Raw genomic sequence first — 24,665 nt, 5'->3', positions numbered from 1 at the left:
ATGTCAAGGACCCCCAAATTGATTTGGGGGTTATTTGGCAGTGACTGACCCCCATCAGAAAATATTTTGGGAATCCCATAAGAGATTTGTGCAAAATGTTTTGTAAAAAATTAAATACAAAAAATAAAGTTAAACTGATGCCATTTTAACTCTTTATTTAATAACTCAATTTGTTTTTGCAGTGCTCATGTTTACTGGTTGACAATGTTCATTTTAAATTATCTGAAGTTGAAATGAGTTCACTTCCCATACTTCTCACCTTGGTTCTCCCAAAACCCATTATGTTTCTACTCACCTTGGTTTGTTCCCCAAAACCGATGTTTCTTCTTCAGACTGAGATCATACTGTGCAAGATTAATGTAATCAATATGACATGAGATGTAAAAGCTATTTTCGGTCTTTTTCAGTCTGAGATGAGATCATCTCTTAGATCATAATGTATGATTTAGCGATAGTATTTTTGATCAAGAGAGATCATAAAGGGTACAGTACCAGAACTCTTGACTCTAACCTTTATATTAAATAATACTAATAATAACATTAATATGCATTGTCAATTGTATTGTTTATTTAATGAATGAAATTGCTGACATTCTCACTGGTCATAGTGAGAATAGTATTCCTTCTTTAGTGTTTCTGTATTCCTCTCAGTACTGCTCCTCATGAATGAAACAGCAACTCAATAAAACATTGCAGCACAATAATGTTTCTGTGTTGTTTATTTATTTATTTCATAAATTAAACTCCTTAGTAACTGACATTCTCACTGTGGTCAAAATTGTATTCTTTATTTGTGTCAGTAATCCCCTTGGCACTGCTCCTTATCAATGAAACAGACAAACTAAATTAAATTTAGCACAATAATGCGTCTGTATCCACCACCTCTTTCAACAAGCAATATTTCAAATGTGTGATTACCAATCACGAAGAAGAGCATACAAAGGACATATATTGGAAGTTGACAGTTGACACAGCAAATATAGCCACTCCAATGTTGTGAAAATTAATTATATCATAGTTAAGCGCGCAACAGCTCCGTTTTGGAAATGCTTCAAAATATGGGGCTTAAATGTATTACAATATCATGTCTATTTTTTACTGAACAGACCATACAGAAGACATTGTGACATGTGACAGAAAATAGAAATCCTAATTCCAAATTAACAAAATGTAAGCTAGTCCATTATGTATAAATGTATGTAATACATCACAGAGGTATTAATTATACCGTGTTTTGTTTATTGGAAACATTGTTTGTTAAAGCTACAAACCAGAACTTATTTGAATGAAAATATTTAAGCAAATTTGTATGTATGAGTACCAGTATGTTAAAGCAATATAAGTAGTACATCTGGTGTATTCTTCCAATGAGAAATGTATACCTTGGCGGTACGCCGGTACTGGTTGACAATGGCAATAAAGTTATTTGAAGCAGACAGCAGATCAGACAATAGATGTGCCGCCATCTTTTATTGTAATTCAGAAATCTCATTGCAACTAACTACCTCTCTCTGTCAAGAGAGTGATACAATATAAATAAAACGTTTGGATTGTAGCTTTAAAGTAATTAAATGACATAACATTAGGCCTATATACAAGATTAACAATGAATTTATTGTGGATTGAATTAACTTATAAATATCTTTGATAGCTTAGATTTGTGTCTCATATATCGTAAGTGGGGAACGGACTTATCGACCTTCATCAGTTATTTATTGCACTCATACTGTACCTGTGATACTATAAACTGTGAATACTCTAGTACTTGTATTTATATACCTCCTCTGATTGCATTTTCTCTTGTGATACTGTACTTGTACAGTACATTGCTGCTATTGTATATTGTCTATTGTGTATTGTCTGTCCGTTTTAAAAAGCGTTATGTACTACTGCACTTTTGCCCAAGACAAATTTCCCCTCGTGGGACAATAAAGTATATCTCATCTCATCTCATAATACATTATCTTGGAGATGCTAATGTAGTCAATTACATAGCCTACAGTACACATGCACATGCATATCCATCCATGTTTGTACAGTTTATGTTTCTTACAGTTATCCACCTGTGCCATTTCATTTGCATTACTACTACCATCTTATTTTCACTTGCTTTTTGCCATTACCACTACCATCTTATTTTCACTTGCTTTTTGCCATCACCAACATTCTCAGGGGTAAAACATCCTCTACCCATTCACTGTGAGACTGCATCATCCTCTCCCACAGGTTGGCTTCATCTGTCGTTGAATCCATCCACATAACATCAGCCCCATAACTTTTACCTGCATAGATAGATTGAAGGGGGACATTACCCTTGGGATGGTTTCAGAGGAACTTAAGTAGGCTATGTAAAGAAGAACACACGCCGACGAAGGCTTGACGCCGAAAATGCAACCGTGTCGATCTGCTGTATTTGTCCGTGCTCTATGAAAAGTACCAGAAGGACTTTGGAGTGCTGGCTATTTCTTTCTTACTGTGAATCTTCCGTGAGCCTTGCACTTTGTAAACTGCAGAGTGCTTGTGAGAATTTTCTCTTCTATGTAAGGAAGAAGCAAGCATACACTAACAAAAGATGCATACACACAGTAAAATACTCAGTGGTGAGGTGCAGTAAGTGATTTTCTTTTCATAAAATAAGTGTTATATTCTGATAGTAGTCATTGCCATGTTTGTTCAGTAGAAAGGGTCTCCCTGTCACTCCAGCCCCTTCATAAACAGGAAAGCCATTTTCCAGTTAGGATACGAGTTTTATTCAATCAGGAGAGAGAACTCATACAGGATAAAGATAAACAAGTGAAAGTGGAAGTGATGACACAAAGAAATGACCAGTCAAATTTGGAACTGGAACACAAAACTAAATAATTGATTGACTGATTAATGGGTATTCTCTCCTTATTGGCTAAAATTGGCCACCTGAAAATGTATTTTATATTTACTAAAGAGCTGGAGAGATGGGGAGACCCCTGTTACTGAAGACACACTCCATAGCAATGATTATTATCTATTAGCATTTAACCTTTTCACAAAGGCATTTTGTTTTTGATTTTAAGAAAGTTATAGAATCGTACCTGTTCCCAGACCGAGTCTAAGGCCTCCGATATAGTGGTTGTTCAGTCGGTCATGGTCCCACACAGTGATCTCAATGCAGGCCTCTTTCAGGTCCTCTGGTCGGAAGCCATCATACACCATGGTGTGATTGAACATGGGGTTGGAAGTCCTCTTCACCACTCTGGTCTTCTGTCTGCCTTTCCTGCTTCTGTCAGGAAGCACAGCGCTGTGGTGGAGAAGTTATTGTTACTGTTACAAGTTTTGAAATTGAAGCATATCATGAGTGAATTAGATGCAATGAAATAACCCCCCTAAAATCATCCCCACAGTTCAACTACACAAGATCATGTATAGTTTCAGTGTACATACACTCATCATGAGTAAATGCACACGATAGGTGAATTCCCTCTATGAAACATGGTGTAATTCCTTTTTTTTTTTTAAATCCCATGATTTTGCAACCCATTTTTTTACCCAGTGTCAATTATCTAATGTAATCCTGGGCGCTACACTTCCTCTGAAACCTGGGGGGCAGCGGACTGGCCTCATGCTTCCTTCTAGGCACGAGGAGTCCAAGCTGCTTCTTTTCACCTGACAGGGTAGTTTCCCCCGGCCGGACGTAGCGTGTGGAAGGAACACGTTATTCCGACCAGTTCCTTTCTCAGGTGCCCCGGCTGGCCAGGGGAGGTAGTTTAGAGACCAGGATTACTGCATGTTTTTTGTGAGGGTACCTACCATAGGGGACACGGGAAGAACATGCACACTCCACACAGAAAGGCCCTTTCTCCAGTGGTGTCATGGTGTTTTTTTTACTGGTACCACAGCGTTTTAATGACGCCATGTGCACGCGTGGTGCGTGCATGTGCGCATCACAGAACACAGAACGGCTGATATAGCCTGCCTATTGTTAAATAGTGTATTAGAGTTTAAGACACAAACACAAATGTAGACTTAAAATAGTCAGACAAACATCTTTACTACACACTATAACGAAACAAAAAAGTTTGCTTTGGACGAATTAATCTGTTCTGGAAGAGGCATTCTTGATCTTATGTGCAGAACACCACACAGCACAGCAGCAGTAGCCTACTGGAGCCATAGCCTACTGCTGTAATGTGTAGTGTGCATGCTTACGTGCGCTCAGGTAAACAGTTAAAGCTGTCCTGTTGTTATGCAAAGTATAGTAGCCATTTGATTCGGCACAGTACTTGACACAGCGTGAGGATGGGGGGATGGGAGGGTGCCAGTAAACCTAGACGACTGGGTACTTTGTGCGTCTTGGAAAGTTTGGTGACACGAGGCTGATTAGGTGCGTCTTCTCTTGAATCTAGGGGGACGCGTTCTAGTGTGCACACACATCACCGTTCTGTCCCTGCACTTGCATGTCAAAAAATGACTGGTCCCACAGCGTGGTACTGCGTTCTACGAGCACGACACCACTGCCTTTCTCCAACCCCGCCTCGGGTATGGGCACAGATGACGCGGGGGAGAGGGCACGCCCCCAGCGCCCACGGCGGGAATCGAACCCAGGACCTTCTAGCTGTGAGGCAACAGCACTACCGACTGTGCCACCGTGCCCCCACATGGTGTAATTCCAAGCCCCCAGAACTGAAGAGGATTATTGAAGCTGCCGTATCTGGTATTGCAAGATGTCCACATTTAAAATGTTACTGTGCATGCATGCTTCAGCCTTCCATCATGTGAAACCCTAGGCCTAGTGCTATGATCAAATAGTCAGAATGGTCAAATGCGGAAGAAGAGGGTACTTCGCTGAGTGAGCAACTTAATTGTCCGTTCTCATAGTTTTGGAGGCCTATGTCCAGCTTTTAGTGTCCACAAATTTTGTCCTACACAAACATTAAATTCCCTTTCACAATGAATGGAGAGTTTTACGTCATAGTGTAAATTTTACGCCAGTCAATTATGTCAAATTTTATGCCATAGTGTGATGAAGGTGAGGACGCAAATTCTGATTGGCCGGAATGAGATGATGTATGATAATGTACAATGATAAGAGCGCCCCTCACTTCACTTCAGGTGTGATTTTTATTATATAACTATATGGGTAATTCTCTCCTACTCCCTAGCAGACACAATTGAGATATTGTAACCCATCCAATGGGCCAAAACATATAACATTTCTTTCCAAAATGAATAATGCATGATTCACTTTGCTTTTTGATTTCTTGTAGTCGATATTAAAACCGTTTTTAGAAATGTCTTGGGATAGAGTAGACTATGAAAATGATATATCTAGTTCTCATTTCAACTTTGGGTCCACCCCCAGCCACTAGGTGAGGCCAATGACCAATTTGTGTCTACATGTGATAGTCACCTTCTGTCTCTTTTTAACCTTATGAAGATCCGGAAAGGATCTAAACATTGTTTCAAATACAATCTTTGTGTGGAGCACTTAAGCACAAGAGTTGTGAGCCATTCTTGTTTAAGTTTAACTTAAACTATACAACAATCAACAAGTAAATCCTACCATTTAACAAATGGGTCGATAATCACTCCTCTGACCGGTGGGAGGTTCTTGCATTCCTTCACCCAGATCTGCACTTCACCAGACTGAGCTGTCCTTTTACCTGTTGATGCAGTCAGATCACAGTGAGCAGATATAGGGAAAAAAATAACATAAGTGAGATATGACTCTTGAGTTATCAGCTTACTGTGGGAGATCTGTGGCAGGAATCGCAGAGCTACTCTCATCTCTCCTTTCTTATCCACAGAGTGTGAAGGCGATGCCGCTGAGGTTTGTGCAGTGAACTAAAGGGTGATTTATAGTATAAATCAGGACTAAATGAATCAGCGTAAAGGAAGTGAACAATGTCTCCACAACAATTAACACAGCATTACATTGACTATACACGGCACACTCAAATATGTGCAAAAATAATGTAATAATTTGTGAGCTTTCTGCCAGACCTACTTCAGTTCAAGGCATAAACACAAATAGGTAACAAACAAGTGAATACAGCAGGTATAAAGGGCTGAGAGATCACATAAATTAAATAAAATGGTTAATGCTATGTATTTAAGCATCAGGCTACAGCCATTATATAACAAAAAATCACACCTGTGTGAACTGAGTGGTGCAAGGTCTTATATAGCCTGATCAGCTGAGGTCTGACCTAATGTCAGTGACCATAGTAACCATGCTCATTTTTTTGGGGCCACGTACAGGTACACGGGTACATACACAGGTACACGGGTACAGACAAAGCTGGTTGTTGGAGTGGTTTGCACCACTCAAAACATACAGAAGCTATTATAACTTATTCATAGCAAAATACTAGTCAAAATCCTTATTTAGAACGAGTGGTTGCAGTGACAATAAGGAATTACTGAGACTTTACCCTTGGTTTTAAAGCATATTCATTTATCTGTGTGTTGCTGAAGTCCCATTCTGACATATCCAGTTCCACCTCGCCCAGGAAGCTGTTCCGTCGTAAAGTGTAATCGTGCCACACCGAGATGTTCAATTTTTGAGTTTTTAACACTTCCATTGTGGCTTTGAACTGTAAAAAGCAAATGAACAAATAAGACTATAAGTGAGTATGCAAAAACATGCAATGAAGAAGTATTGCATTTGTAATTCTTACCGTGAGGACTTCCTTGTAAGCGGGATTCTGGGTTTTCTTTTTAACACTGGTTTTTTTCTTCCCCGTCTTGGTTTTATCAGGAAGAAGGTAACATTTCACATACCTACAATAGAGAACAATATAATAATAATAACACTAAACTACTAATTGATGTTTGTTGAAATCAGGTGTACCAGCACAAGCAATCTAAATGAGCAAAATACAGTGTTTCAAGGGAAAAGGCTCGCTCAACTCAGACAGTCTTTTAAAGGTTCAGGCGTGTGCTGGGTGCAGATTCAAAGAGAACATATAGAAAGAGAATAAAATCTGCACTCTCAATCACAAAATTAAATTCTTTTTAATTCTGACACTGACGAAGGCCTGTGCGCCGAAACGCGTTTGTCTGGTTTGACTGCTGCTGCGGATCCTCAACATTATTAAACAAGACTCTTACTACGACTGAAAGTGCAGATTTTATTATCTTTCAAAATAAAGTGTTTTACAATACAGTAACAGTATTGAACCTTATTCTGATGGAGAATGAGGTAGTATTAATATGCCTGCTATAAAACTATTAACCCATTCATTTTAGATTAAAAAAATAATAGACAAGCTCACACACTTGTAGATCTGCTATTTTTGAAAATTCTGGGGTCCCTGGAACAACATATTTTGAGATGGGGGTCGGCAGCCAAATACGTATAATTTTTGGGATCCTTGACGTGAAAATATTATAGCAACATAGGTTTTTCAGAAAACTTTGGATTTAGAAAACATTTGTAGAATCGGCCTCAGGTCATGTGGTGATAGGCTGCTACTTTCCCTCACTCTCCCATAGTCTAACTACGGCAACAATTACTTGCAGACTTTTCTCAGCATATACCATTTCAACCATATCACCTCTAGAGAAGACCTACGGATCAGAGCGGTTCTTTTTGGGTTCAGCTACAGCCAGGTCCTTGCAGTGGTCCACAAAGATGTGGAACTCGGAAAGCTTCTGGACAAAATTCACAGCAAACTGGATGGATCCCTGGATTTCAATGTCACCATAGTCTCCAGGGAAAAGGCTTGACATGCTGCCACTCACCTTAGGAATCATCACAACAGGTACAACATTCCATTAAATCATGTCATCAAGAATGGTATAGTAAGTACAGTAGTTGATTACACCAAATTTCAAATCATGAAAGCATTCTAGTTTGTTCGATATCAGCCATTATGTTTTGTGAAAGAAAGAAGAGTGCCAATTGTCTGAAAGGCATGTGGCTGGTAAGTAGGTAACTCAGGAATTTAAACCAAATTGCATTCAGTATGCTTGACTCCTATGAATGCAAATTCATTTTCTTGCATTAAGAGATTACAATTCACAATAGTGTATCTCAGTTGTTTTTTACTGGGATGCCCAAGGCAATTTATCCCGTGCATTTGTCCATGACTGTTAGATGGTGATCAGTGCTCCATGACTCCATGAGTCATATTTTAACCATCTCTCCAGTTTCTGACCCAGTCAAATGTACTAAACAATTATTATGCTGCTGTTGATGTTTTGTTTTTGTTTCAATTCAATTCAATTCAATTCAAAAGGAGTGTTTGTTTTGTTTCTCTGCTGTTGTTGTTTACAAAATTAGCAGATCTACAAATCAAACATGTAGCTTGAAGATAAGCTATTTTTGGCGAAGAGATTTGGTGTATAGGGGGGGAAAAGGAGGAGAACGTATAGACCCCCTGGGGGTCTACTAAAAAACAACATGAAAAACATATCGACTAAGTTTATAGGGTCTAAGCGGTTAAAAGGTGTTGTAAATCAGCATTTCTTTCAAATAAAATATACATGATGTAAAATGGAACAGCTTAGGTTTAAACATCTAGATCAGTCATTCCCAAAGTGGGGTCCAGGGACCCTCAGGACTTCCAAATGGACCACAGTTTTGGGCTCCAAGAAATTAAAAGGTTTTGAGAACCACTGACAAAAGAAGGCAACCCTTGTGCCAAACTGTTTTAAAAGATGCATCTGATAGTACTTTTAACATACGGTTTTAGCTAAATTAATCCAAGAAGATATTAGACCAAAATAATGTTGTGTGGACGTACAGAGGACATGGAGGCCAGGCCAGAGGACAGGCTTAAATTAGATATGGAGCTCCTCATGCCCACTTTGTTCTCCAAAGTGTCTCCACTGTCCATCTAAGAAGTGAGAAAGCACATACAGTATACAGAAGTTAGAAAACTCAGTGAGAACTTCTAATAGTCCAAGGTCTATGGTCAGTGTATTGGTACTTTATTAGCAAAGATAGCCAACGGGTAAAATTTGGGCTGCGATTTACCTCTTCCTGTTGAAAGACTGGCACTGAAGCACTCATTCTTTTAATTTGATCTGGGTCTGACCGGGAGGAAACTGATGGTGGCAGTGACCCTCTTGGGTCATTTGTACTTCTTTCCTCTCCTGGGAAAAGGTTAAAGTTAAACGTAAAGTTAAAGTCATAAGAACATATTCTAAGGAGAAAAATCACAGATACTGTGTCTTCTTATTTGTATCACAAATCAAATTAATTTTAAAAGATTTAAGACGTAAAATGCTGTTTTACTTGTTAGATGTGAGGTAAGTGTCTCCAGACTTTTGGATGAAGACATTAGCCTTGAACCTGACACAAACGGAACAAAATTAGTCCTGGAAAATGCATCACACACTAGATTCATACCGAATTAAATTAAATGAATTACTATTACTTACTTTTACGATGAGACTGGAAACTTCTTACTGTTTTACTGGCTAATGCTTAATAAATTAGTCTAATAAATAAATACATACACATCAAAATTGGGGTTACTGGGATCGGCTAATCTGGGATTACTTTATGCAGAATATATGCAGTGGAATTACGATGATTAATAATAAGATACTTGCTGGAATGATTTGCAGCTATATAACATATATATACACATATATATATATATGGAAAGGAAGGGACCGCACACTCCAGAGACTCAGGACAAGATTACTTATGCTTCATTTTTTTATTGCACGACGCGTTTCGCCGTCTGGCTTCGTCAGGTGCTTGCATACAGGTGCAAGCACCTGACGAAGTCAGACGGCGAAACGCGGCGTGCAATAAAAAAAATGAAGCATAAGCAATCTTGTCCTGAGTCTCTTCCTTTCCCTGGGGAAGTTCTCTCCTGCAAGAGATATTTAGGAATTCAAAATCATATGATTGGTATGAGATGCAAATCTAACGACCTACAGTAGTGTTGTACTAACTGTTAATTGGTACTGAAGCCCCACAGTGAATATGAGTGAATCAAACTCTCCATATCCCAGTAATATGAATCTCATTATTTGCCTTAGAAGGCTTAGAATATTAGTAGCAGTTAAATTATAGGGTAGCAATTTAGGTGAGACCAGCCCAAGACAAATACACAATCCAAGAACTGATCACAGAATCACTCTGCTTACTGGTAATCTCCTGATGGGCTCCTTCACCATCTCCAACAGCTTTCCCTTGTTGAAAAGGTGGGCGATGGGCTTTCTCAGGTGCCCCTAGATAATGCTGATAGCCTTGGGGAGCAAACGATCTAGCAAGTCGGGGTAGAGATGCTGATTTCCCTGATGGCAGCAATACTTCCTGTACATCATATTTTGTGGCAAGTGGCTGTCTGCCATTAATAGATTGAGATGTTTCGTTGGGTTGTAACTCAGTTGAACTTTGTTGGATATCTACATTCGTAGGGTGACAAACTTCAGGTTGTGATGCTGGCGGATGAGGGATGATTTCTGTTGTAGGTTTAATATCTATCAACCCTGAATGTTTTGCTTCATGTGAGGGACTTTTTATCTGTCTGGCTGCTGGCGTTGGCCTCTGGGATTGTGCCTCCAAGTCATCAGTTGGTGGGGTGATCCAATCCAATTGGGTGATGTCTATTGGAAAGGTTTTCAATGGAGATCCTTCCAGTCTGGGTCCCATGGGATTTGAGGATTCTCTGGGTAAGGCCTTGGGATGGCACGTCTTAGAGGGACTTCTCCTGATTTCATCGTCTTTTGACTTTGAGCTTTGGGATCTGTTTGGACTGAGAGGTCTTTGCTGAAGCAGAACTGATTCTGTTTCAGCCTTGTGTCGGGATTGCTGACAATATGTCTCTTCATCTCCAGTAATGTCCTCTTGTTTTAGTTGTGATTTGTCTGAACTCTGAATGACAGAGTCGTCCTTCAGAGTAATATATTTTGTGTTTGACTCAATGTTAGACGTGGCACTGTATGAACTATCTTGTGCATTTTCTTCACACTTCTCTTTGCCACTTGCAGGTGTTTTGAGATCAGAATGAGAGGCATCTACATTTTCAACAAGGTCTATAGAGTTGTCTGAACTTGAACTTAAATGTGTTGGACTGCTTGGGGTTTCCTCAACTTTTTGAACAACTATGCTGGATTCTGTATATTCTTTCTCCCAGGCAGACTTGATGTCACTGATCTGGATAGGCTGGTTTTCTTGTGGACTGGACTTCCTGGGCAAGGGAACTGGGCTATCCTGGATGTTTGAGCAAAGAGAACTAGTTAATGGAAAAGTGATGTTTTCCATTGGCTCTGGAACGGGAACTGGGCTATCCTGGTTGTTTGAGCTCAAAGAGGTAGATAATGGAACAGTGATGTTTCCCATTGGCCGTGGACTCTGGGAATCGGTCATTGAACCAGTTAAAGAGTCATCCGTTTCTTCACAGATGAGGATTGGACTGGCTCTATATGTACCATCTTCTTTAGGTAAATCAAACAAGAGGCTACTTTCAAATCTGTCTTCATAAGACTGAACTGTAATTGTACCCTCATTGTTCAGTTCCATTTGAGTTGTGATGACATCTTCAGTCTGCGTCGTGGTGATGTTTTCAGGCCTTGTTGGTTCACTGGCCAAATTGGGGCCACCGTTTTCCTTCTCTTCCAGATTGAATAACTTATTTGGATCCTCCATCTCTGCTGGTTCTAAACTTAGTGAGGTGATGGTTTCTTTAAATGGAGTGTTCTGTAGTGCAGTAAGTGGCAGTGTTATGACCTCCAATGTTTCAGGGCATTTAACGCCCTGTTTATCAACATCATCCTCTTGGAGATTTGCAAGAGACTGGAGTACATGGGTTTCATCGATGTCACAATCAGATTCTTCCTGTATAGACAGCAAGCCCATAATAGGCCAGTCGGCAGCCTTCATCTCAGAGTGACCATCCTCTTCGGTTTCTGTCTCCTGATCTACAATCTTACCTGACTCCAGATCAGTCAAAAAGGGGTTGGACATTTGAGGGCTATCAGTCAAAAAGGGGTTGGACATTTGAGGGCTATCAGTCAAAAAGGGGTTGGACATTTGTGGGCTATCATGATGAGGACGACAGGGCTCACATACATCTGTAAAGGAAACAAAACATACATAGGATCACCATGCTGATTTTTAAAGTAAAATTGTATTCATTAAACTAAGTTCTGGAATTGTAGCTTTAAATACAAGTTAGCTGTGTAGGTTTTTCACTGTGTTAAAAAAAAGTTATTTCTCTTTGTTTTTCTTCCTAGCATTAGAATGTTGAAGCACTCAATTTCACATATATATATATAAAATGAGAAAATCCTACATATGTGTATTGAGTGACATATGAATCAAAACATCACTGTTCACAAACATGCTCTGACAGAAGTGAAACTGTGAGAAATGAGAATTTCTTCTTCTGTCAGTGAGACAAACTTTCAAAGCAACTGCATGCAACCAGAAGCATATCATCTTTTGCAGTAGTTTTTCCCCAAACTCCCAAATGAATCACTAATAAAGACAAATGAACGATATTCACCATGCATTAAACATGCATAAACAAGCAGGTTAGTTGTGAAAAGTGATAAGACTTTACGAAGGCCTATTGTCTAATTTGTGATACATTGACAAACCCACTTACAAATATTTTAGTGTCAAGTTAATTCATGTTTGAGTCATAATTAAGTTGGTCTAGATAATAGTAATTGGTTGCTGTTAGTGTGATTGATGGATTGGTTGGTTAATTCTTTGCTAGTGATTGGTCTTAAAAGTCTTACCACCAGAGACCTGGTGTAGGCCAGTGTCTTGGCATTGGAGGTTTGCATCGCTTTCACAACTGAGACCACCTTCATTTACATCCACTTCACTTTTTTCAAGTAAAGGCCTACTTGTGCCTGTAATATTACTACTCATGGACACAGGGTCAGCGTTGTCTCCCTTCTCAGGCGGAGTGATACAATCCACATCCAGCAAGCCGTGCTCTCCCATCTCCATCCCATCCTGCCACTCCTCAATATCGTGGCAGAATCTCACCTGTCTCTTTCCGTCTATCCAACTCAAGTCTTCTCTGTCTGTGGCTGGGGGGGTCTCAGTGGGAGAGTCTAGGGTTACTGGAATCTGAGGGGTCAGTTGGGAGGTGGGGGGTTCTGTGGAGCTAGGGCTGAACATGGGTTCGAGGATGCCCCTCGGAGCAGCTGTGTTAATCTGCCCATCTGCCGGTCCATCAACCTCTATCAGAGAATCCTGGGATCTGTTAATGACTGTTCTCTGTTCGGGTTCAGGCATGAGCACAGAGGCACTCAGTACCTCTAGGTCTAGGCTATCTTTAATGTCGTCTTGATTTAGGTTAGTAGCGACAGAATTGCAGTGTTCAGGCGACGACAAAGGGTCTGAAAAACAAAATAATCAAACATACAAACAGTGCAAAATAGGTAAGAAATAGAGCATTGAGCCGGCGAGAAGTGATGCATTCTTCTTTGAAGGTTGAAAATATTGTTTTAATTACAGTAAGTGAGCCTTCCACTTACTTTGCACTTAATAGGATAATGTAGGGGAGAATTTGATTTGAGATTATATGTATCATTACAGGTAATTTGGAAATTAGGTTCTCTCCCTATACTATTTTCAGTTTTTGTAGAGCAGCTTAGTCCTCTTTGTTAAGGGGTTGGAGGATTTTGGTGCCTTGCACATTAATAGGGTTAACTAATTGTATGAGCATAGTTGGTGAACACTCGCACAGGTTCATTCAGTGAGGATATGAACATTATGTAACTATCTGACCTCGCTTTACACTCTGGAGACTGCAAAGTTTTCTGCAGTTTCCATCTTATCATATAAAAATATTCCCTCCAAAACATTGTACTCAAAGCCCTTGTGAAACATTTCCAAGTCATGCAGTACAGATTAAGGCTTTGGAATGCATTCTGTGTAATCCCCTACTCGGTCTGGCAGCCTTGTGTACTCTAATATCCCTTCACTTTGGCAACCCTTGGGAAAATATCCTCATTGGTCCCAACTCATTAGCTTATTTCAGAGTAAGTGTGAGTAAGTACAACTCTGGCACAAACTAAAACACTGGATGCGTTGCTTGCCAACTACAATTTAATTGTAAAAGTAGGAATATCCTAGAGAAAGGTTGTTTTCAAAAACCCTCAAGGTAAAACATGAAAACACATTTACATAGAACTGATTTATTACAAAATATTATTCAATTTCTGCACCCTGCCATGCAGCAACTGTGCCTGCTGGCAATCTGGAAACCTTAGGCACACCTGAAGCACAGTTGGCCCACACACCTGCATTACATTATAATTTTACAAAAGTATAGGCCTATATTGATGTAGGAAGCTCCTTATTAGTGCTAGTGCCATTAAAGTAGTGAACAGAGCTCCAACAGCACTTCAGAAGCCAGGAACAGAGTAGGCTGTAGACATACATGCAGCCAAAGCAACGCGTTTATACGTAGTATTCTTCCTCAGACAGCATTGAGACGACTCTTGCCACACTTACATTGATTTGCAGAGACAAGGCTTTGACCATTTGTCCACCGAACACTCCGTTGTTCCATTTAAAAATGTAACATAACATATGATTTGTTACACATCAGGACAAATGAAATGAGCCGACTGCATGATTATTAGTGACGGATTATATTCCATATGATGTTTAACCACATGAACCCTAGCGTCCCTATTCTAGGCATGCCATGATAGGCAAAATATTGGTGAAAATAGCACATCTACAAGCCCACGATGCGTTGCGTTGCAATGCATTATGAGCTTGTACATGGGCTATTTTTAGCATAGAGATTTGGTGAAGAGGGCCAGGTACAGACCCCTGGGGGACCCCGGCCAAAGACATTTATAGGATTCAAGTGGTTAAATAGGTTATCGAACTAATGTGTTAATCCATTGAAGAACTCACCTTCACTGGGTGTCTGTGTTTGCTCCAGTGATCCAACCGCGAATATGCTGTCCTCCTGCAGGTTCTCCAAGGTGTGAGTTGCAAAGTGTTCATTGTTGAATGGATTCTGTCTTGGCTTCAAAGGGAGATCAATATACTGAATTCACATACTGTACACACTAAATATTCTTGATAATCTTATTTATACTGTACGTGTGTGTGTGTGTGTGTGTGTGTGTGTGTGTGTGTGTGTGTGTGTGTGTGTGTGTGTGTGTGTGTGTGTGTGTGTGTGTGTGTGTGTGTGTTCGCGCATGATGATTACGTTTCCACTGACCTTTGTGGGCGACTGCAATACTGGTTTAAGTATCTCTGGGTTTTCAAATGGATTCGAGTCTTGATTCCTATCAGGATGAATAAAGAATGCATTAAGGTCCGTTCAGACGGGCATCGATTAACGCAGTAAACAAAAGCTAAACAGAATCTAGGTCTGGTCAGTCGCGGGCGTGTGCACGAACCGAGCACGCGCGCGACAATTTCACGGGACCGCGCTCACGTCAATACACTTGCATCGTCACCCCTCGACTTCAGAAAAATATTAAACCTGCAGGTCTAATTGAAAATGAATTACTAGGCTTAATCGATGCCCGTTTGAAAAGACATTTAAACAGATTCCTGGTCTACAGATGTGCATGTTCAAGTGTGTTTAGACATTATATAAAAGGACATATTTTGACAAGGTTCTTTATTATTTGTCTCCCGAGGAAGAAATTTGTCTTAGACAAAGGGCCCGCATGCAAGTGTATCAGTTCATTATAAATATCATTGGTTAACAGTGTTTCACTAGAAATAATTACGGTATCAGCTACTTTAGAGAGAAGGCATACGTGAGCGAGCCAACCTTGGCTTCAGCCCAAAAGCAGGATTACACAAGTTCCTCAATCCTCACTTGTGTTTGACCGAGTCTGACCACTCTTCAGAAACAGAAGAAAACATGAGCATGTGAGATCTGACCTTCCAAGACGATTATAAGGAATTCAGGGGCCTATTGCAATGTATCCATTTGCTTGTTTGTTAGATCCTTGCCCCTCCCCCTTTTCAATCACACTCATAATCTGCTGTTATGCTCAACTCTTTCTTGCACAGCATGTGATGGACCTCAAAGAGCGGAAAGAGATCATATGTTTTCTGAGCTTTATCTTCTCTCTATAAAACACATATAACACTGGTAGCATTTAGTTTGCAAGATCCCATGACAGAATAAGATAACATTGAAACAGAACCTAGTAATCATAATTTATAATGCAAAAGTTTGATGATTTTATTATTTAGTAAACATTACTGTTTGTGCACATTGTGTTAATATAAATAACGGCAATGGATCGCACACACCAAGACTGCATTTCAGTAATTTATTCTTGCATTTTGGACAAGAGACAAACGTTTCGGCTATCCAGCCTCCTGTCCAAAATGCAAGAATAAATTACTGAAATGCAGTCTTGGTGTGTGCGACCCATTACCGTTATTTATATGATATGATTTGAACGGGTAACGCACCTTAAGTCAGAGCACGGTAGTCACATGAAGAGTGCACATTGTGTTAAAAAAGCACATCATGCTGCAAGTGTGAGTTGTACTGCAGTGTATGTGCACTATATGCTCTGAAAAATGTACATTATCCACAATTCCTCCATTGTACAGTATGGCATCCCCAAGCATAGCAGTCAGACGAAAGGAAAGGAAACAAGCTTCCTTTTTAGCTTATGTTTAACCCTAGGTCAGGATTTTTGCATAATGTCATGGAGCTATGTGTTTATGAAGGGGTTTAAACCAGTGACATAGCAGTTGCATCAGGTTGAAAATTTGCAACAGATGTCAGGGGAGATTTATGTATTATAGATTTGTTCCGCAAAGTTAGCCAACTTATTAAGTTTCATGAGGTCAATTACATTTTGTGGTCTGTGACAAATAAGTGAAATGTACTGTCATCTGGCAAGAAGTAAACACACGGTACCGTCTGCAGTGTTGGGCAATATTACTCAAAAAAGTGTAATATGTTACTTATTACATATTACTTAAAAAGTAATAACATTATATTACTTGGAAATAATCAAGAGTAATATATATATTACATATTATATTACATATTACCCCCCACCCGCAAAAATAGAGAACAACACAATATTATGTTTGTCAGCTTCTTTTAGAACTGAATCAAATTGTTTGTCAGCCAAAAAGGCTATAAAATAAAAGCAGCAATCTCTCTTGACCTTTTAAATGAAATGTTCTACTTTTCTTTTTTTTTTACAAAGTAATATGGTATAATATTACTGTTTTGACAGAGTAATAACTTACACTACTCGGGTCGTTCCTGGGTAAAGTAATAATTTTACAGTAATATATTACTAGTAACTTGTTACTGCCCTGTACTGTAAACTGGCCATAAGTAAAGTAAACACAGTAGGCCTACAGTATGTACTGCAATATACAGCTGTCAGCTGGCAAGAAGTAAATACAAATAGTTAACTAAGCTATAGCTAAGATAGGATAAGGTCAGTATTTAGGAAGGGAAAATGTGTAATTCTCATGACCTTATTATTGGAATTTGTGGACATAAAAATCATGCATGGAGCTGAATAACATGGAGACTTGCACACCGTTTTACCTTTTATCACTGAGCTGCTCTTGTGGCTCATCAATGAGCCCTGAAAGCTCAGGAGGGACGAATACATCATGGTTGGCACTGCTGACAAAGCTGGGTCTTGCCGGCCACATCTGGGATAGCTCCACTAGAACAGTAACAAAAGTAACAAAAAAGTAACAAAAACGAAATAATTAACAAAGTTGGGCTTTGTTAATCCTATCTTTCAGGTTTTTAAATATCTGTACTTTCTACAGGCTTAAAGTAAATAAGGTCCGCACTCTGGCAAGAGTAAGCTCCACTCATTTATTGCAAAATAGTGGAACCTATTTTTACTAGTGTTCAGCCTTATCTTCATATGTGTGAACTGTGCTTTGTCCTGCACCTGTTCACTTGGATGTGTGTGCATTTTCCCCTTTATTGTTTCTTTAGTTCCAAAGGAATTAAGAGAAAAATGATCCATTATTTATCATCACAGCGTGCATTTCCAACCTAGTAGTGACATGGATGAAACCCCCAAACTGAAGCAGATTCAGAACATTTGTATTTTAAAGTACCCATCATTAAAAACAAATTGAATAGGTTAACATAGGTTGCAACATCACCATTAATAGCAAAACAATGAATAAAAACTATGGCAATTAGTGGTAGTAGTAGGATTTTTTAAAAAGTCATTATCACTAAATCCAATAACTCCTACTAATGGAATACGCACCTACCAAATAAAGAGATTATTACTGCCTGGCAACTGGCAAGCAAGTAATTTGTGTTCTAAAGACTGTTGCAGTACTGGGCAGTCCTGAATGTGTGTGAGACATTTAACATTCAACCGTATTGTGCTTTTATTTGTTTTCCATTTGGATATTCATCTACTCCGCACATCTGCCTGGGAAGGATCCCATCAATTTTCTTGGAAGTTTCTCCTCACCCAATTGAGGGTCTAACAACAGTGAGATATCATTTTGTTTCCTTCGTTCAAACTTTGGTCTGTAAAGCCCTTTGAGACTGTAACAGTAATTAAGGGCTATATATATATTTTTTTAATCCGAGTTGAGTGAATAATATTTAGAGAGAGAGAGTTGTAGCATAGACTTACAGATGGTCTGTCTCAGGGAGGCTCTGATGATGTCTGAGCCATCTATATGCTCCTGGTGCCGCTGTGCTTTGGTCTCGTAGAACCAGTCTCCTGTCATGTATTTGAGCTGACCTTGGTCAGCCACTGTGCTTTGGCACAGGCTCCTATGTGCAGACATAGACAGTCAACATGGTCAGTACATAGTGGTTCATGAGTAAACTGTATTGGAAGAGGAGGCAGAGAGAAAACACAGGGTGCAACATACTTTGTTGTAGGAATATTAATTCACGTCAGTAATGCTTTCATCCATTTATCATGACTTATTCATTAATATTAACCAGTGATGGTACTAAACTGGCATGTGTGTGTGTAATTAGTCAACTGGAAGATGTGATTGTGACTAATCTTCTATGCACATTCCACTGACAACTCAGAACAGATGTTCGCCCCAGTGCTGCTGGGGAGTAAATTGAAATTAACCTTTGACTTTAGATGTGGAAACTCTTAACTATGAACCTTAGCTATAGCATCCCTATTCTGGGCATCTGGACTCTATAGGGCAGTATTATGCGTGTCTTAAGTACCAGGTCTTATTACTTAACTTATGACCTGGAGGCGTGATCAATGCCATTTGGCTATTCTGAGTGGCCAAACAGCATTGACCACGCCTCCAGGTCTTAAGTTAAGTAATAAGACCTGGTACTTAAGACACGCATAATACTGCCCATAACTCACAACAAAATGCAATGCAAGTTATGCAACCCGTTGTGAGTTTGGCTGTCTTTGCAACGAGATTTTGTACCCATGGGAAAAACATGAGTGGACCAAGGATATAGACCCCCGGGGGGACCCTGGTCAACTAAGTACAGGGTTTAAGTGGTTAATGAAATTAAATTATTGAACTGACTTGACTCGCTTCTCCTCAGCATGCTTCAGGTCGTTATCTCGCCTCAGGACAGCCTTGATGGCTTCCTTCTCCTCGTCCGTCAGAAAGCTCAGGTCGATCATGGCGATCAACTGTTAAATTCCAAACTGCCACACAAAAACAATCTCGGGTCCTCGCCTATGCTTTTAGATGTTATCTTGTGGATAAACGCATTCAACACAGCTCATAGATCTCCTCCAGAATGTGGTCCTTGCGGGCAGGTCAGGCACGAGCCAATTGGTCAATGCAGACTATTGTGTTGAATGCAACTTTCTTTCCTGGTATCAAAAGATCTAGGGGGTCACCCCATTGATGATAAATGCCCAGTGTCCAATATCCATGTCCACTCTTTGAGAGCTCTGCTGGTGTCGAGATCCTGTGATTCAGCTGGATACGTTTTTTTTTTATTATGGCAATGCTGGTTCTTCACTGGACATCTTTGCTGCAATTTAAAGTAACAAGACAAACAGAGTCAGTTAGGTGTGGAAATTATTTCACTTACACAGTAATTACAATTAGGCCCTAGCTCTTTAATATTTCCATTGAACAAAACATTGTGTACACTCTGCATAATGTCAATGTCCCCACATTGGGTAGATATCCGTGACAAACTGCATGAGACGAGACAGGCTCAAAAGCTTCCACCTATATCAGTCTGTACATAGGAAGTCCTGAAAAGCCTCACTAAAATCTTTAGTGGTTTCTTTCTTATCTCTTCAAATGTCTGATAACTTACTGTGTAAAAGAGGAGGTTATCAGATGCCATGCAAAGTTGACAACTTTCACGGACCTCTCAAGGCTCTTAACAACTTCATGTTGGCAGTGGCATCAACTGATTGTGAACAAGGGACCACCACCCTGACTTAGAATCAACCTGGGGACCACTGTTGTGTTGGGTGGGGATATGGGCTAAGATTAGTGCTTTTGTAACACTTGCTATGCAGCCGTCCGTAGGTGCCCTTTCAGAGCGGTTTTGAAGGAGTCAAGGGATTTGCATGTCTTAATGACTGTTGGTAGGGCGTTCCACATTTTGGTGGCATAGGAGTGAAAATAATTTAGTCCCCTGTTTGTGCCGAATCTGGGTATCTGTTGAAAACGCCTGTGTTAAAGAGTGGAGTAAGGATACACTGTGCAATGTTATGATGTATATGGTTCCAACAACATCAACGTGTTGGTTTGGAGGAAGGAGTGTGCAGTGTTAAGAAGACAGATTTGTACCATTAACTCTTCTTTCTCTGTGTGAAAACAAGTGAGTCAACCACAGGCATCAAACACTTTTCACTGATTTGCCATCTTGTATCAAATTGTTAGGTTACAAGTACAACTGTAAGAAAAAGCATGCCTCAGCAGGCCCAGATAATTCAAAGTTTGTTTAATGAAGGACTGAAGGACACACGTCCATACCTTGACAAAAGTTCACATGCCCAAAACAAACTGCCAAAAAGAGGCCGTCCAGTTTGTCTTTGCTACAGGTTCGTATCTGCAGAGCTGGTGCATTGCATGTCACGAGAATCATTTTGATAAGCTTATTTAAGGAATGCGTGCATGTCATAACAACGTCCCAATGGGGAAGTGTGTGCTTTATCTTTGTGAAACAGCAATGTCAGCTGCTGAGAGATGCAGATACACTGTACACTGTACAGCACATATCATTGTCTTCAAAAAAGGAATGCTGCAAGTCCTGTATTCTTTAAAAAGACAAAGCCATATTCCACACAACAATTACCGTACTTCTTGCTGCTGCACGTCCTTGAGTGAAGCTTCCTTGATTATTATTAACCACTTAGTTGACAGGAGTCCCCCAGGGCTCTATACTAACGTCTATTCTGTTGTTGTCTACAAGCTTGGTGTGCATTACCTTCACCTACACACACCGATGGCGGAGGAAACCATGCAACCGGGGACAGAACTAGGGTTCAGTGACTTGACAACTTGACAAGGACACTTTGCGTGGTACTAACTAACAGGGGGGGGGGGGGGGTCGGTGGGAATCGAACCAAGAACCTCCTTTTCCCAAGAGGCCACTCTACTTCCTGAGCAACTGCTATCCCAAATTACACTCAGTTGCAAATGAATAAATTAAGTTATTCCCTAAATTACTATAACCAATAAGATGCCTAAGGGCGAGAAGCAGTGGTGTCATGCTCGTAGAACGCAGTACCACACCGTGACTATGGCTCCAGTAGGCTACTGCTGCTGTGTGGTGTTCTCCTCCATCAAAGAACAGTTACAGATTCATTCGTCTAAAGCAAACTTTTTGGTTTCGCTAGTGTGCAGTAAAGGTGTTTGTCTGACCATTTTAAGTCTACTTTTGTGTTTTGTTTGTGTGTCTAAAACTCATACACTATTTAACAATAGGCTTAGGCTATGCAGCTGTTCTGTGTGCATGCCGCGATGCGCACATGCACACGCGTGCACGTGCGTGCGTGTGCGTGCGTGCGCGTGACGTTCCGTGGTACCAGTAAAAAAATCACCATGACACCACTGGCGAGAAGTGACCTCGCCCTTTGGGGGGAGGTTGTTTTGTTGACGGCAGACTGCTGGGGGAGCACTGGCGCTTTGGCATGGGGGGGGGGGGGGGGGTCAGATCAATATGGAATGAATTCTGTACTGGCCATATAAGGAGCATGTCTTGAGTGTACAGGGTTTGATGAGGGCAGATCAACATATGGAATGTCAGAACAGGTCAGCTCAATATGGAGATCTAAAAGGTGGTAGCGGGGACATTCTCTTGAGTGTACAGGGTTTGATGAGGGCCCAGGTAGGGCCGAGCCTTAATTTTCGGGCCTGTTGAGAACTCTAGTTTTCACCGGCTGCCGGGCGCGGCTGCACTAATAACTTTGGGGCAGGCCCGCCGAGAGTTTGAATGGACAGGTACTGTATCAGTCAAAAGGGAGACATCAAAGAGGAAGGATGGATGGGGAAGGATCAACATATGGATTGTCAGAACAGGTTCTAACATATATCCATATATGGAGATCTAAGGGTTTGAGGTCAAATGTAGAGTTGCTGGCCAATTTGATGACATGAGGGATCTCCATATATGGGCTTAATTGCGACAGCAGGTCGCATCCCTGATGATGTCACGAGACCTGGGTTTATATGGGGGCATTCCCATCATCCCATGTATAGGGATAATGAGAGACTGACGGGAAATGAACGATTTCATAGCCATGTATGGGGACATTGAGTGACTGACGGGAAATGTACGATTTCATATAACTGGATAAAATATATAATTGTAAATCATTTTACATACTGTACTTAAATCTGTTTCGTGTTGACAAATAGACAAAGAGATAACTTTAACCTTAATATTACTGCACCCAAACCAGATCCTCCATTCATTATTTTTGGGATGACAGACTTCTGAGCAAGTTCTAAAAGGGTAACAAATAACAATAATGAAAGTCGCTGTGGATTGCTTAGACACTGACTGACTGACTGACTGACAGACACACTGCTCTCAATTAGGCTACACAACAAAAAATGAGCCGCATGCAGTGCAGTCCAACACGCTCCGAGCCAAGCACTGTTGTTCTGATTAACTTTGAAACATTTGTTGAAAAGAGTAAGCCTAGATTAGCGAAGTGGGCGTGACCAGGCAGGGTAGTTTTCAAATTCTGAGACATGCAGTGATTCAGTGTGAAAAGTTCATAAAAAATGATTCACTGCTGAAGGTTGGTCACGGGCCACGGCTTGTTCCCAGGTAGTCTCTCAAGACTAAAGGCAGTGTTGACTCACTCATGTCGCTGTTTTCCCGTTATTTGCTGATGGGATTCTCAGATTGGTGCCCAGGTGCTACAAAATTCGTTTACTCAATGTGAAACAACAAGTCATAAAGAAGAGTTCGCAGTTCGCACACATTCCCTAGATAAACTGACAACAAAGAAAGCACAGAACCTGACAGCTCATATCGGCCAAACTTAAAACTCCACAGGAAAAAATAGGCTTGCAAAATGAAAAAACTAAAAACTAAAATAAAAATCTAGACATAAAAAATTGCTTTTTTCCTTTCTCTTTTTGAATATGTTAATAATTACCGAATCCAAATCGTACCGCTGCACTGCCTGCCAATTACAATTGTGTAACTTTTCAACATTAAATATTAAAACCAACGCACAAACTCTACAACGACACATACATTAATCTACTAGCCCTACAGCAGTACACTTTTAATTCATCTTAATGAGAAACTTGACTCACCTGGACCCCCTGATCCGTGGACAGTGAAGTGTTCACATGAACAGGCTACTATCTGTATCGTATGTAAAAGACAAGTCCTCTTAAAGTCAGGGGGCGAGACTAGAGCAGCAGGCTACGTGTGACGTCTCAGGGGATTTATAATTCATCCTACGGCGGTGCCGATCTACATGTATACTAACCTCGCGTCACCACAAGCTCACTTTCAGTGTTTATGGACTGTCTGGAGAACTTCTAGGCCTACAAACATGCGTCCACTTTTATGTTCAGCGTGTGAACGCATTCTTCTATTAAACCCATGCATATGGACCTTTGTAGTTTCAGTTTGGTACTTTGGTTTGATTGATTGATTGATTGAAAATTGTATTAACAGTTTGCAGAATTACAATACATTTCAATCACAAAATCAATACAAAGGCTGTTAACTGTGAGTGGACGACCTAATTAAGCATTACACTTGTTTACAACAGGGTCCACCATGTTCAATTCATCAAAACATTAAGAGACGTACAAATAGACACTTCTATATAGACAAAGAACAGTACAGGAATTCATCATAAAGAAGGTAAAAAGGGAAAAGAAACATATACAGTGAGGGGAAAAGGGGGGTTACGGTAGTTTGTTTAGTGCTCTTCTAAACAAACATTCAAGAAAGAGTCCATATTGGCTGTATAGGCCTACTCTGTTTAAAGTGCTCTAAACAAACATTAAAAGTCCATAGACTTGGCTGCCATATATGATGTAGCCTACCGGCGCTTAATTCTTAAAAAATCACACTCGTGTGAAGTGAGGAGGGGCGCGTGAGGAGGGGCGCGTGAGGAGGGGCGCGCTCTTATCATTTAAGCACCCAATTAAGCATTACACTTGTTTACAAGAGGGTCCACCATGTTCAATTCATCAAAACATTTAGAGACGTACAAATAGACACTTCTATATAGTCAAAGAACAGAACAGATCATGAATTCATCATAAAGGAGGTAAAAAGGGAAAAGAAACATATACAGTGAGGGGAAAA

The 24,665-nt window shown here is 40.3% G+C and overlaps 1 protein-coding gene across 4 annotated transcripts; it reads right to left on the bottom strand.

Moving 5' to 3' along the window:
• Positions 1-841: 841 nt before the first annotated feature.
• On the bottom strand, positions 842-23,753 carry sytl2a (synaptotagmin-like 2a). 4 transcript variants are annotated; one of them, XM_079508688.1, is made up of 19 exons: positions 23,654-23,753; positions 19,430-19,889; positions 18,544-18,686; positions 17,472-17,595; positions 15,144-15,210; positions 14,831-14,945; positions 12,685-13,296; positions 10,084-12,012; positions 9,218-9,274; positions 8,957-9,075; positions 8,724-8,816; positions 7,550-7,719; positions 6,654-6,756; positions 6,408-6,569; positions 5,721-5,817; positions 5,537-5,636; positions 3,069-3,274; positions 2,158-2,282; positions 842-2,120 (listed from the first exon to the last, which is right to left on the bottom strand). In XM_079508688.1, the coding sequence occupies exons 2-19, from the start codon at positions 19,528-19,530 to the stop codon at positions 2,103-2,105; spliced, it is 4,341 nt and encodes a 1,446-aa protein (XP_079364814.1). In that variant the 5' UTR covers positions 19,531-19,889; positions 23,654-23,753; the 3' UTR covers positions 842-2,102. The 4 variants fall into 4 exon arrangements, with proteins under 4 accessions (XP_079364814.1, XP_079364813.1, XP_079364815.1 ...); XM_079508687.1 differs by having other exon boundaries at positions 842-2,282; XM_079508689.1 differs by having other exon boundaries at positions 842-2,282; positions 18,544-18,683.
• Positions 23,754-24,665: the final 912 nt, after the last annotated feature.

This window comes from Electrona antarctica, assembly GCF_951216825.1.
Source record: "Electrona antarctica genome assembly, chromosome: 8".
NCBI classification, from domain to species: domain Eukaryota; kingdom Metazoa; phylum Chordata; class Actinopteri; order Myctophiformes; family Myctophidae; genus Electrona; species Electrona antarctica.
This window is presented reverse-complemented; position numbering and strand designations above follow the sequence as displayed.

What these genes read in the sequence shown, in the direction of transcription:
- sytl2a (XM_079508687.1), bottom strand. Translation starts at nt 19,530, where the DNA reads ATGATCGACCTGAGCTTTCTGACGGACGAGGAGAAGGAAGCCATCAAG. An exon ending in ACTTACCTCACATCTAACAA is followed by an intron (nt 9,076 to 9,217) that starts GTAAAACAGCAT and finishes ACCTTTTCCCAG; the next exon opens with GAGAGGAAAGAAGTACAAAT. An exon ending in CAGTCTTTCAACAGGAAGAG is followed by an intron (nt 8,817 to 8,956) that starts GTAAATCGCAGC and finishes CTCACTTCTTAG; the next exon opens with ATGGACAGTGGAGACACTTT.